General features: G+C 50.5%; 1 protein-coding gene across 1 annotated transcript in view; it reads right to left on the reverse strand.

Moving 5' to 3' along the window:
- Positions 1-1236: 1236 nt before the first annotated feature.
- The window catches only part of ASAP1 (ArfGAP with SH3 domain, ankyrin repeat and PH domain 1), a 359138-nt gene continuing 346081 nt past the window's right edge, over positions 1237-14293 (reverse strand). The window contains exons 28-30 of the mRNA XM_027775016.1: positions 7226-7725; positions 5153-5275; positions 1237-3955 (exon numbers count right to left, since the gene is read on the reverse strand). Coding sequence (XP_027630817.1) covers positions 3881-3955; positions 5153-5275; positions 7226-7725 — 698 coding nt within the window. The 3' untranslated portion in view covers positions 1237-3880. The remainder of the gene's footprint in view (positions 3956-5152; positions 5276-7225; positions 7726-14293) is intronic.

The following is a 14293-nucleotide window of genomic DNA, read 5'->3' on the forward strand; positions in this document are numbered from 1 at the left end:
CCACAAGCCTTATAAGCTCATAATGGTACGACCCATGCGAAACTGTGCTTGTGACTGGATGGAGCGCTGCTGCCCTTGCCTGGATGACCGGGTCGTCATGTTCGCCCCGCAGAAATGCCCTGTAGACAGCCTCGGGCTTCCACGCCCAGCCCTTTCTCTGGCAACACGATGTCTCGGTTTATCCGGAATGGCAGTGTGGTCAGGCATTGCCCAGCACTCACGAAGGGGACGGGAGGAATGACTAGCACTCCAGAGTCCTTGTTTTTGAAGTCACCATTTGCTCTCCACCACTGTAGTTCTCTCTGGCTGAACCTCATAATGGAGACGTGGTCTGTGGGTGGAAATCCTCAGGATGGCCTTGGAGACAGGCTACCTGTGTGGGCTCCTTCCTGGCATGGCGGCTTTCCTGTCCATGACTGGATCTTGCCCAGTGAGCCTCTTCCTAGCTCAGCAAGCTGGGAGGTCCACGCCCCTCTTGAGCTGGTAGAGCTTTGGTAAGACGATGCCAACGGAGTCCTGCACGGGTTGTCCCTGTGCCAGGCAGCACCAGTGTGGCAGTTTGTGACAGCTCACAAAGGCTCTCGGTGCCCAGCGCAGACTCAGCCTGTCTGTACCGGGCACTGAGAGCTGTCGATGCGCTAACATGAATTAACATGCAACCCTTGGACCAGCCTGAGGCCCGGTGGCTAAGGGAGCCAGGCCCCATATGGCTGACTACAGAGTTGGGAATCCCAGCCCCAGCAGCTTGAAAAACCTGCTAGGGGTGGAGGGAGCCCAGCAGGTGGTGTATTGGTTAAGGCACTGGACTCCCACGTGGCTGACTGTGTTTGAGTCCCAGACCTGGCAGCTAAAACTCATGCTGGGCAAGTGTGCATGCATGCCCAAAATCCCAAGAGGAAAAGGAAGTAAGGATTGCAGCATGGCCATGCTTCCTGGGGAGATGCTTTCTTCCTTTCCCTCCCTCTCTGGTGAGCGCATGCACCCTCTGGCAAAATACAAAACAATCCTCATGACGCTTCTGCTGTGTCCAGACAAACAGAACAGAGGTGGGTGCCCTGGAGGTGGAGGGGACCGAGGTCCAGCGTCTGTAGGGCGGGAAGGCTGGCACAGTTCACCAGTGCAGCCTGCGCTCAGACCAGGACTTGGAACAACATGCTATCTACATCCACCCCAAAGTTCTCCTCTCGTCAGGCGAGGAGTGGAAAAGTCACAAAACGGCTTGATTTCAATGTTTGGGATCAACTGAGAATATGTTTATTTAAAAGCAATTTTAAATATTAAAAAAAGTAGAAATTAACACATACAGTACTGAAATTCTGTCACATTAAATACATGTGAAATGACAAGTGTACTGATGTCTGATGGTAACACCCAGATGAGCATTCGTAATTTAACTAGTGGCACTATGGGATTCCTATACAACACGTCGACGTTCTAGGCAATAAAAAAATAAATAGCAATTGCTGTTCAACAGTCAAGTAAGACACACACTATTTGCAGAACATAACTTTCCCCTCTGGGGGAAAAAGAATCTAATTTGCTAGTTTTCCCATAAGGTTCCATACCTTCAAAATACTCTATCATGTACAAAACTGCAGATAGTGCCTCACTGAGCTTAAGAACGTGACCAACTTTAAACTCAACAAGATCACCAAAGGTATTTCTACCTGTTTTCCTATGTCCCACAGTAAGCTGGATTTGAGAGAAGTCAAATTCCTGAAGGAAAAAATAAAACCAGGAAAAAAAAAAGTGTTAAAATGTGCATGTTGTGTAAGTTGCTTCAAAATGGGAAAAAGAACAGACACCAAGTCCGTGTAATTTTAGACATGTAGCTTTTATGAGTGTGTGTTTTTAAACCTAGTTTATTCTGAGATCGGCTGAAAAGAGTGTAGAACGCACACCAAAAAAATGAATAGCTCTTGAATGCAACTTAAAAATGTGTACGTGAATGAACTGGGACACCGAGCAACCTCAGACACTGACTTCCTGTCTGGACACCAGTGCGGCCTAAGTACCGAGGCTGCTAACGGGGCCAGTCCCACACCAGCATGGTGACCGCTTCCTCGTACTCTCGGCTTGGCGTGGGCATCCATGTGTGTCCTGACACTGAGGAAGCAATTGCTTAAAATCACTTTCCAATAACAGCTGATAAAATATTGTGCAGGTTTGTCATGCAAGGCGTATTCATTAGGTGACTATTCGAAGTTTTCATAGTAACTACTTAAGCAGAACTAAATTAATATTCACTGAGCGCTGTGACTCGATGAAAGAGGGCTTTTCCTAAGGGTTGGTCGGGAGTTGTGCTTCTGTGAAATTAACATTTCTCACTGCCAAGATTATCTGCTTAAAAATACTGGTTTTCTGTGCTGCTGTGAAAATAGCAGTTTAAGCAAATGGAATGCCAGAACGACACATGAGCCTCGGAATCAAGAACAGTTCCACTGACCAAAATCCAGACTGATGGAAGAGACAGAGGTACAACGTTCTCAATGGTTTGATAAACATGGCTGGGATGAAAAGAAAACTGAGAGGGAGACTCCTTGCAGGAAGAGTGCTTTTTCACAGTGCAATTCATAGCAGCGGTCCAAAACTTGGTTATGAATTGACTTGAAGGTGACATGTCTATTGGATGGAGTGTAAGATTGAGCAACGGATTCGTAATTGGGGTTCAATAAAGAGCATGGAAAAAGAAAAGGTTTCAGCACCTGGATCCTACAGTAGGGAAACTGTGTGAGGGACTGACATTTAAATTCATTTCGAATAATCTTTTAAAAGTTTAAATGTATCCAAGAATAAAACTACGAAAATAATTTAAAACTGACACATTAGATGCTTCAACACATTTGAGGGATGCTGATTCATAATACGATATGTAAATCCATACTCTCGAGAAAGCCAAATGACTGACCAGAAACAGATACTGTTGCAACCTTATAATTTCTGCTTTAATGGCAATCAAGTTTAAAAAAATGTACAGTTCAACTTATTCATACTATTCCTTTATAAAAGGCAGAGTTCAGGTAAGCTTCTAGATGCATGCATAATGTAGAGGCTAATATTTTCTGCAGTCCTTGGTTCCTGAAAGTTGAACTTCATCAGACGTGTCTTAAACTTTTGTCAAAATAGTCATGAAGGATATGTTATTTTTGCATAATGAGGTAATATCTCAGGGCGGGCACTCGTCATCACAAGCCAGTCCAAACCCACTTGTCTAAACTTGCAGGAGGCTGTGTGCATTGTAAAATGTCACAAGGAGTTTTGGGTCAGTGAATATTTTGTTGGAGGAATAACACTTACATTTAACTGAGCACTTTTCTGTAATAAATACCAAAGTAGGTTTTTATAGCTGTAAACTGTGTACACGGATAACTACAGGCTGGTCTGTCATGGAGCTAAAAGTTTCACCTGGAAAACAGATCCCACCTCTTTGCTAATGTTGCATTTTCAGTAACACAATTGAGAATACTGCATTGTTAGGAACAGAGAGTTGATTCTATGCCTTTCAACGGTTGTTGGAGACCACTTCTATTTGCAAAGCCAGCAGTTTTCCTATACTCCTGTTTCTGTTTGTTTGCTTGTAAAACAGCAGAGAGAGAGAGAGAGAGAGAGAAAGAGAGAGAGAGAGAGAGATGTAAGTGCTAGATGCCAAGGATGGCTTTGGCAAACCAGTAAGGCGCGCCGGCTCCCAAGGCTACCCTAATACTGGTGAAGGCAGAAGACCACAGGCTATGTACAACACACACTACGCTCCCCTCCTGAGGCGGCCCTCCTGTGAGTTGCTTACTCTGTAACAGCAGCTATATACACATTGTGCACAGGGTTACATGGAGGCAGCAGTCTTGCATGAAGGATGAGGGCAATCTTAAGGTTCTGCTTTTTGCTAGTCGGACAGGATATGAACAAAGGACACCGGAAAGACCCCCTTCCTTTCAGGCTGTCCTTCGATGTGCCCAATCTGCAGAGAGAAAAGAGAGTGGTCAGGCTGGAGGTAGCAGGCAGCTGCCCAGTGAAAAGCACAGTGGGGAGGAGTCCAGAGGGCTGGAGTGGCATCCCAGGCTCACCCTTCCCCACCTTCGGTGAAACACAGAGAAAATAATGACCACAACCTCCATGATCATGTGACAACAAAACATCTACAGATACTGCTAAATGTCTCTGCAGACAAAACGGACCTGAGATACTGCTTCAGTCCAAGCAAGAATCTGAAGTCACTGGCTAGGCCCAAGGGAAGCAAACTTAGGGTGAGCAGGTGCACCTACATGTTTGCGTGTACCTGTGTGTACGGGTGGATTTCTGGGTGTCAGCAGGTTCTGCTGGCCTAGCTGAACCTGACAGAGAGGACTGAGTCTTTCTCGACAGGAGAGGGCTCAGGCTGTGAGGAAGGTGGAATTTCTATGTTGGTGCTGGGAAACGATCAAGAAGGAAAGTATAAAAGGTGGTGTCCAGCTTCCCTGGAGATTTACTCCCTGGACAGGCTGAACAGGGGCGTGGGCGGCCTCTGCAGGCCACTCAGAACAGGCCACTACGAGGGCCTTGCGCTCCAAACAGCCTGACATCTGGAGAGCAGGTTTTACTGTAAAAGCAACGGTCATATTCTCGTTTAATCTAAGTTATGTGGGGAAGGTATCACGGCCCCATCTCACAAAGAGGGAACTGCAGAGTGGACTGAAGATGAAGTGAGGCTGGAGTGCTGCTGGCTGAGCCTGGACTGGAACTCGGCTGCTGGCTCTGGCCTGGAGGCCGTGGGGAGGTGACGTGGCCTACAGGCTCTGGGGCTGGGCCCGTTCAGAGCCCTGACTTAGTCTGCTAGCTAGCTCTGTGGCCACAAGAACATGCCCCACAGTCCTGCGCTTCAGCTCTGCATCTGAAATTAGAAGTGCCTCCGACTCACGAGTGTGGTGCTGACTCCACGGGCAGAGCGCACACACAGGTCCATTCTCCTGACCCATTTTCAGGGCAGCACAGCTGTTTCTCCAGCATGTAAGAGTGGCAAAGGACAGCACAGGGAATGCTGCCGGGCCAGTGTGCAGCTGCCAGGACCGCCACGCTGGACGGCACTCTCGCGTACTGTCGCGTGTGGGGCCCAGCATGGGGCCTGCCCAGCCCAGCACGCACGCACGGAGACAGGGGCGACGGCAGGACCGGTACATACCCACCACTCCTGGTCCTCCTCCCCCGTGACGACGATCACCTCCCCCTCGATGAATGTGAGCTCGTCGTCGTTGTCTGCCTGGCAGTCGTAGATGGTCTTCACGCGCCTCACTTTATTTTTCCCCTAAATGAACAAACCGGGTTTTAGCTGAAAATGGACTGCAGGGACAAAAAGAGCACTGCGTGGGCTACAAGATGGAGGACCGTGGGCCAGTGACTTCACCTCGTGGAATCCCGAGTTCCTCTACCTTGGAAGGTGGGAAGCAAACCTGGTGGGCAGCCCGTCCAGGAACAGCAGCATCAGGGCCGTGCCGCACCAGTGAGCATGAGCGGTCTATTCTTGCCAGAAAGCGAACAATACGGACAGGGATCAAAATGCAGCTCTGCCGAAACCCACAAAGCACGCCGTCCTCCCCACCCACAACACCAGCTTGCAGAAATGACGGCGGAGTCTAAAAATGCTTTTAGGAAACATGATGTAAAATGTGCAGCTTCTGCATATCCGATGTGCAGCACCAACACATTTCTCAGTCCCCTCATGCAAAATACCGAGTCAGGACATGCTGGGCTGACACGGAAGGATGGGCCTGGGCGTGGGAGGAGTCTGTGCACTTTCCAAAACAGTCATAATTCCTCACCACTCTGAACTTGGGCTTTCGTTTGGGGGGACTTCTGGTTCCTTGCATCGGGAAGATGGATATAAGAGGCACTGCATCTCAAACGATGCGCCCGGCTACAGTAAATAGCAGTAAACAAGAGAGCTGTCTCTCCATCTATGTTGGGCCGAGCGCCTTGGGAGTGGCCAGATCTCCCTGTGAACAGCAAAAGCAGCCACCATACCAAATGCCCCAAATCCACAGTGGTGTGGTGGTGGTGGGTGGGCTTATTTGCATTTCTTGGTATGTATGCGCCATATTCTATTGTGGTGCTGTCTTGATAACATGTAAGTGGAAGTGGAGCTGCCGGGTACAGTGCAAGGAATTCTGGGTCTCAGTTAACTGTACTCCTCAACCTGGGGTGCCATTTTCCCATGGGGGTGTTGTGTGCAGGGTAAACGGTGCCTACTACCTTTTTTGGGTATCTTTGGGAAAAAAGTAATTTAAAAAATCTTCTTTTGCTGTAGGGTGTATGTGCTTATCATAGAGAGTGAGAGAGGGAAGAGGAGAGGAAGGGGGGGAAGGAGGGAAGGGGGAGAGAGAGAGAGCGCGCTCGGGAGGGAGGGAGGGGGGAAGGGAAGGAGAGGGAGAGAGAAGGAGAGAGAGGGAGGGAGGGAGGGAGGGAGGGAAGGTGAGAGGGAGAGAAGGAGAGGGAGAGAGAGAAAAGTAAGAAAGCACCCCTAGGAGGGATGAACATGCTGCATTCCTTTTCCTCCATCTCTTCTTGGGATTTTGGGCACACATGCCTGGCATGTTTTTCAAGCTGCTGGGTCCAGGACTTGAACCACACAATGAGTCATATGGAATTCAGCTGCCTCGACCATTCCATGGCTGGCTCAAGAAAGTAATCTTTCATTAAAGTCGATACATTTTAGAATTGAAAGCATGTCAAGAGAGTGATGGAATGTGTGAGGTGTGCAGAATTCTGTTGTGGGCTTTGCCTCCAACTCCTCCAAGAGGAAGCAAGACCTAGAAGACAATCAGAGCCAGGAGCGGGGAACTGCTTCCCGTGACCTGAAGGACAACAGAGATCAGCCCTCGAGGTGCCAAGACAGTGGGAGTGACCTCCTGCTAGTGGTCCCAGCCTGCTGACTGCTGCTCACCTGTCACCGCATGTGCTCATCCAGACACACTAAGCGATTCGCCAAGGCTGTGCAATGATCGGGTCGTCGGAAAAGTCATGATGTATTTTTGCATAACAAAACACGACATTACTCTTTCGATAACCCAATCCATCGGGCATGGAAGCCAGGTCTCAGAGCCTGCCTGTCTGGGTCCATGCTCAGACCCGTGCACAGAAGCATACCCAGTTAGGTGAGCGAGTGCCCGCACGTTCTAAGTACACTGGTGCACAGCCTGGCCCAGCTCTCGAGGTGCAGCGGAGGGCTGGTGAGAGCCCAGTCACGATGCTCACTCACCGTATTGATTTTTCTGGGCAGTGGTACGGGTGTCTCTGGCAGAGTGGGCGTGAGGTCGCTGGAGTCTTCAGATGCTTGCTTCTGGAGGGAATCTCTGGACTGTACGTTTGGGGAGAGATCCGCTGGGTGTGCCTTCTGAGTGACCTCGGCAGGTGGCTGCGCTTTCGGAGACACGTCTCCGGGCTGAGATTTTGCCAGCAGGTCTCCCAGCTGTGGTTTGGGGGGCAGGTCCTTCATCTGTGGTTTGGGAGGCAAGTCTGAGAGCTGGGGCTTAGGCGGCAGGTCACCCAGCTGTGGCTTGGGGGGCAGTTCTCCTGGCTTAGGTGGCAAATCTCCAATTTGGGGCTTGGGGGCCAGTTCTGTGGGCTTCGGGGGCAGGTCCCCAGGTGGTGGCTTTTGTGGTAACTCTGCCAACTGCGACGATTTCTGAAAGACTTCGGGCGGGACGCTGGCTTTGTCTAGGGAGAGATGATGGCTGGTTTCTGTTTTCCTAAGTGCCACTGTGGGAGACAATCACAGAGAGGTCACTGGGGCAGAGCACAGGTGGGAGAGGCTTCTGTCCCCGTCAGTCGCCTGTGAGAGGCGGTCACCTTGAAGAGAACAGACCCCACTGATCACTCAGAATGGCCAAAGGGTGGGGCCAAAGTGCCTGGGAAAGCTGGAAGCCTGGGGCCAGCAGGTTGTGGTGGCTGAGGCGCTGACTCCCACACGGCTGACCGTGGTTCGAGTCCTGGACTTAGTGTTGCTTTATCTCTATTTTTGCCCTGGTGAGCTCACGTACCTGATAACAAATTCAAACATCATAATAAAATAAATTAAGTTTAAAGAAAAAAAACTGCCGAAAGCCGGGATGGCATCCACATTCCATTCCATGATATCGTGCCTTCGACAAGTAAGAGGATGTAATGAAAAGTTGAAACACACAAAACCATAAACAATGTAAACTACAGAGAATGGGAAAATACAGCTAAAAAAGAAAACTCTTCCGTATGACTACCACCCAGATGTAATCACTTCAAATATTTTGATACATTTCTTGACTTTTCTATTTATTTTTCATGGCTGTAACTTTCACTTCCTCCTGCTTTAGCAAGAGTATCTGCCGTGTTATTAACAATTCTTAGAGGCACGTAATTTCAGTGGTGCATTCTACGGTTATGCCCTGATTTATTACTATTTCCTCCGTTTTGTATGAATCCTGCGGTATCTAAGAGCAAACGGTTTCACCTCGCATCTCTCTCCCCTCTCCCACCAGCAGCCTCTGTCATGTTTTGGCGACATGCACACATGTGCTTATGAATCTCTCTCCCCGAAACTATCCGTGGGGTCAGGATACACAGTTTGAAGCTCTGCGTTCCCCACTTGCCCACCGTAAGGAGAATTTCTAGGGCCGTTTCTCTGTTCTAAGGCTGCACAGGCCACCACGGTTTAGGGAACACTGCGATCTGTTGAACCACCCCATGGATCTTGGTGCAGCTCTACAGAGCAGTCCGAGTGCACAAAAGCACACCTCTCGCTCTAGCTTGACAACTTTCTGGCTGCAGGACCTTGGGCGAATTAAACCACCTCTCTGCGCCTCACCTTCTCCTCTCACAGGGCTTCGACGAGCACTACATGAGTTGATGAACATCAGAATTGACCAAAGGACCCGGTAGGCTATAAGTGCAAGAGTCACGTTCCCGTTTGTGTAGGCAGGTCCTCCGGGCCAGTGCTGCTGCCAGCCTTCTGTCTGCACAGGGTCCTCAGGCCATGGTTCCCCATCTGCAGCTCTGCATCCTGGCATGGGCTAAGCACACACGCCCAGCAAGGAAACAGTTGCCGAAAGCACACTGAGTCAGACTGGGGCCATTAGCCTGAAACGTACAGCACATTCAGAAAGACCTACTTGGAAGAGGAAGAAGAGGAACAGATAAACCCTAATGTTGCAAACTGCCACGATGTGTGGAAGCCGTTTCCGTTCACGGCCCATCCAGCCACGTCCCTTCTGAGCAATTAAATTCAAGGGCATCCTACTCTGGGGCTGAGCCTCCAGCTTCAGCCAATGTAGAGCGGCTCAGGGAGTTAAACGAGACTGAGCAGGTTCCTCTCTTGTAAGTCTGAAACTGTCTGTGGCAGGCAGTCATGAGGAAGAGGCTGGGGGAGTCCCTGAGGCAGTGGGGCTAGAAGTGCCAGGCATCCAAAAGCCCCAAGATATGCAAACTGCTTCACTTGCATCCCTGACTCCAGAACTTTATTCTAAAAAGTGATTCGAGTTGTGCAGTGAGGTATTTGTGTTGTGTTCTGCACCAGCACAGACACCTCAGTGCTTTATAGTGAAAACCCACGAACTGAAGGTCCAAGGTCTGGGATGTGCAGACAGTGGGACGCTGTGTGGCCACCAAAACTATTGGTCCATTCCCGAGAAGCGATTCTGAGGACTTGGCCAGGCATGGCCAGGCAGTGTAAGCTGTAGGGCACTGCTGTGGGAGGCTGGGGTCACCTGGGAGGACCAACTCGAATAGTCAGGGTGCAGGGGTGAGCACCTGTGAGCCTAGCCAGCTGGGAGGCTGGGCAGAGGACTGTGAAGCCAGGAGGACCCTGTCCAAATACCCCTCTCCAAGAGCATTCTGAATCAGCCTCGGTGAGGAAGGCTGCCCAGTTCAGAACCTGCCTCTTGCTCAATAAAGTCCATTAAATTAAAAAAAACAAGCATATCTCTTTCTTTCTGAGAGAGATAGAGACAAAGAGAGAGGGCTGAGGTGGTGGAGGAAAACACTACATGGAGATGTCCATCATGAGCTCCAAGTTACTGATGAAAGGGAATGCTGGCTAAATGACAGCCCTTGATTCAGTGAATAGCGTGGGTCTTAAATGTTTATGAAGACTTCCCAAGTGCATGCAAAATATGCTTGCCGACATGCTCAGTGGAAAAAGACAGGATGTAAAACCATACTTCCACTCGAATGACAACCACAGTGAGAAAATGTCAGTCCTGGGGAGGGCCAAAGAGTTGTATTATAGATAGAATTACGAATCCTTTGCTCCTCTTTAAAAATGCTAATGTTTCTATACTAGTTTTTATGAAGAAAAAAAAAATGTATTGGGAACCAGCAGTTAGTGTAATGGCTATGTCGCTGGACTCCCATGTAGTCGACTGCGGTTCGTGTACTGGACCCGGTGGCTTAAAACTCATGCTGAGCACGTGTGCGTGCGTGCCCACGATCCTGAGAGGAGAATGGAGGAGAAGGGATTGCGGCATGACCATCCCCACTGGGGGGTGATTTCTCACTTTCTGTCTCTATGTCTCTCTCTGTCTGTCTGGCAAGCACACACGCCCCATAGTGAAAAATCTCTCCAAAAAAAAAAAAAAAGCATTTAAAAATGGCTCTCTGTAGTCATTCTGAGAAGACTTTAACACATTTAAAAAGTACTCAAAGGGTCTGAAAAACAGGTAATGTTTGGAGGGAAAAGGGCCAGGAAGCCTGGATCTAGGTTATAGGGATGTGCTAACAGTGGCACAGTGCCCTCTGACTCAGCTGAGGACTAAAATAGTCCGTGACCCTCCCAGGAAAGAAGGGTCACTGGATGGGACCAGCAATTGGTGTGGTGGCTATGTTGCTGGACTCCCACGTAGTCGACCACGGTTCAAGTTCTGGACCCAGTGGCTTAAACTCACACCGGGCATGTGTGTGTATGTGCCCAAGATCCCGAGAGGAGAATGGAGAAGAAGGGATCGCGGTGTGGCCACCCCCCTGGGGGGTGATTTCTAGCCTTCTGTCTTTGTCTCTCTCTGTCTTTCTGGTGAGCACATGTGCCCTATAGCAAAAACCTCTCAAAAAAACCCCCCCAAAATAAAGAAGGTTCATTGGTGGCTGACAGAAGGTCACTGCCACGGCCCTATGGGGTTCTAGCATCAGTGTGTGAGGCACTCCTTGGGTCTCGTCAGAGCTCTGGGCCGGGCTGCAGGCTCTCCTGGAGCTCCAGTTGTCCCCGTGTCTCCTGTGACTGGTGTCGGCCTGCCCACCCACTAGACGACAGTGCTGGGGAGACGGGTTCTCCCTCACATCACCCCATGTCTTGCACACTGCTGGAGACAGAGCTGGTGCCGGCTGGCAGGGTGGCACGCACTCCACCGTGAGGAGTCATCATGTGGGGGTTTTGGAGCAGAGAGCTACACCCTGCCACGCCCCCAGCTGCACGCCTTTTGTTAAACCAACCTTTGATCTGGAGGGAGTTTCTTACCACTGACCTCTGGTTTCTGTGTGTGTGTGTGTGTGTGTGTGTGAGAGAGAGAGAGAGAGAGAGAGAGAGAGAGAGAGAGAACCACTGACTTTTTGTGTGTGTGAGAAAGAAAGATTTTTTGCTATAAGGTGTGTGTATTCGCCAGAGAGAGACAGACAGAAAGAGAGAAATAAGCCCCCAGAAGGGACAGCCACGCTGCAAACCTTTCTCCTCCATTCTGGGTACTCAAGCACATGCCTGGCACGAGTTTTAAGCCACCAGGTCTGGAATTAAAACCATGGTCGACTATGTGAGAGTCCAGTGACGTAACTATTATGCCATCTGCTGGTCCTGACCTCATGTTTCTGATGTAAGAACATGGATATCATCATTTATCCCTCGGAGTGGGTGGAGTGTGATTACTGCAGATGAAAAACTGCAAGGGCCTGATTCGTGGCTGGGATTCAAAAGATGTACCCCCCTCTCCCCACCCCGATCGTGCCACGTGAGAACAGGAAGAGGGACAGGGCTTTTCTAGTTAACAAATCAGAGCCTGTTACCTGACCCCGCCCTGTCACTGTGAAATGTGATGGCCTGTCCACACCTCAGTCACACCAGCCAGGAGACTCAATGCTGGGCCAGTGAGAGATGCGACCTCAGGCAGAGAAAGAGAGGCCGGCTGTCCCGAGAGCTGCCCCATCCCACTGCTTGGCCCTCCTGACAGTCCTGCCTCATGGCTATCAACACAATCCCCCTCTTCCACGTGAAGACGCCTGAGGAGGCTGTAGCGTTCCTCAAGCCACCATTGAGGTGGGACGGTCGACTCCTAGCCCATGAATGGTTTCACTCCCAGGAAATGTGGGGCCATCCCACTGCTGTGTGCTGGGCATAGCTGCAATGGGCACTATTCCAGGCACCTGGGACACAGTGGAAGAACTGAGCAGACTTCCCGAGGGCAGGGAGACGAAATGGGAGGGAAAGGGCGAGCTGCGTCAGCACACACGGTGGTCAGAGAGGGCCTCTGCAGTGTGGTGAGATCTCACCAGACACGTGCAGGAGGCAAGGACCCGGCCCCGAGGAGATCGGGGTGGTGGTGGGCACAAGAAACCAGCCAGCAAACGCAAAGGCCTTGGTGCAGGAACATGCCTGGGAGTTTGGAGCGAAGCAGGAGGCCAGGCATGCTAGGACAGAGGCCTCGGAGGTGGCAGGGTTCCGATACACAAGGCCTGGAGACCACTGTGGACTTTGCTTTTATCCTGAATAAGACAGGGTAAAAGCAACGCTGGCTGGTTCAGGGTGAAGCAATGAGAGGGACGCTGGACCACCCTGGCCTCTGCTGAGAGCAGCCTGCAGGGCCAGGGTGGAAACAGGACCAGTGGTCCAGATAAGAGGTGGCAGTCGCCGGGAGCTGGGTGACAGTGGTGGGCACGATGAAAACTGACTGGATTTTGAACATACGTGGAAGGGAGCGCTTGGGCCTGGGTGTGCGGAGAAGGGAGGAGTAAGCACATTCCTGGCTTGAAGGCCTGAACACCTGGGGGAATGATCCTATGGTTCTTCTAACAGGTGGGGACCAGGGGTCGGGGAGAGGTTCAGAGGGACCAGGGTCCGTGTCGTTGCAGGTTGGGAAGCCCGAGTGACTTCTGAGTGGAGATGTTCAGATTACGGTGAGGGGAAACTCGTGCTGAGGGTATGAATGTGGGACTGTCCGGATGGCTGGACACCTGGGAGAATGGACGACGTGGGAGTGAGGGCAGATGCAGAATACGAGCGATCCCTGCTGCAACCCGGGGAGGGAGCAGCGATGGAGTCTGAGGAGGACCATCAGGGGGGAGGGGACACAGGTGGGTCTGCAGCCACGTCAAGTGTTTCAGGGAGGAGGGGGCAAGCGGCGGTGCCAAAGGTGCAGACAGGCCAGGGAGGATCAGGACTGACACTGGACCACTGGCCAGTGGCCTTCAGCAGAGCTCTGGAAGGAGGACGAACCCACGCATCACGGCTTAGAGCATCAACAGCTGCGAATGTCACACATAGACATCAGGCGGTGCGCACCTCCTGACAACACACCAACTACAAAATGCTTCTGCACAGGTCTGACCCGTGCCCCATCTACTATCTGGATCCGACTTTCAACTGACAGGCAACACAGAGGCTGGAGAAGCGTGTTAAATGAACACACATGGGAACGCAATCAGCAGAGCCCCCAGGACAAATATCCCGGCTGCTTCAACAATTACCAGAGAAGAGATGCAGGAAACCCTTAATCTAAGAAACGCAGGAGACAAATCCATCAACAATACTGTGTGCACCTGATTTTGATCCTTATTTAAACAGACAATGGTAGAAAAAAGAAGGCATTTGTGAGATGATGGAAAATGTAAACATGGGGCATTTGCTGTTATTAAGGAATTTTGATTTTTTCAAATGGATACAATTTTCCGAAGTAACGTGGGACTGTATGTGTATGAAACTGACAAGACTGGAATTGGCTACGGAATTACTGGGGGAAGAGTGGGCAGGAAGACCATGAAACAAGGTACAGGAGGACAGTCACAGAGTTCACGGACAATGCATGTAAGGAAAGGACTGTGTATGGGTTTCAAATTTCTTTTTTTTACCAAAGAAAGTCATATTTTAATTTCATTTCCTCATGAACTCTTTGAGGTCCCCTCTTGCTCTCCATTGCTGGAGAGGGGTGGTGAGTCTCCGGGTGGGGTGAAGGCTGCTATACTGCTCTGTTTCGTTTGGTATTTTGTCTATGTTTATCACAGGAGATTTCAAATAGAAACACACACACACACACACACACACACACACACACAAAGAAAGGAAGAAAGGGAGGGGAGCACTGGGTAGGGGCTGGGGGGC

This window comes from Tupaia chinensis, unplaced genomic scaffold, assembly GCF_000334495.1.
Source record: "Tupaia chinensis unplaced genomic scaffold, TupChi_1.0 Scaffold000513_1, whole genome shotgun sequence".
NCBI classification, from domain to species: Eukaryota; Metazoa; Chordata; class Mammalia; order Scandentia; family Tupaiidae; genus Tupaia; species Tupaia belangeri.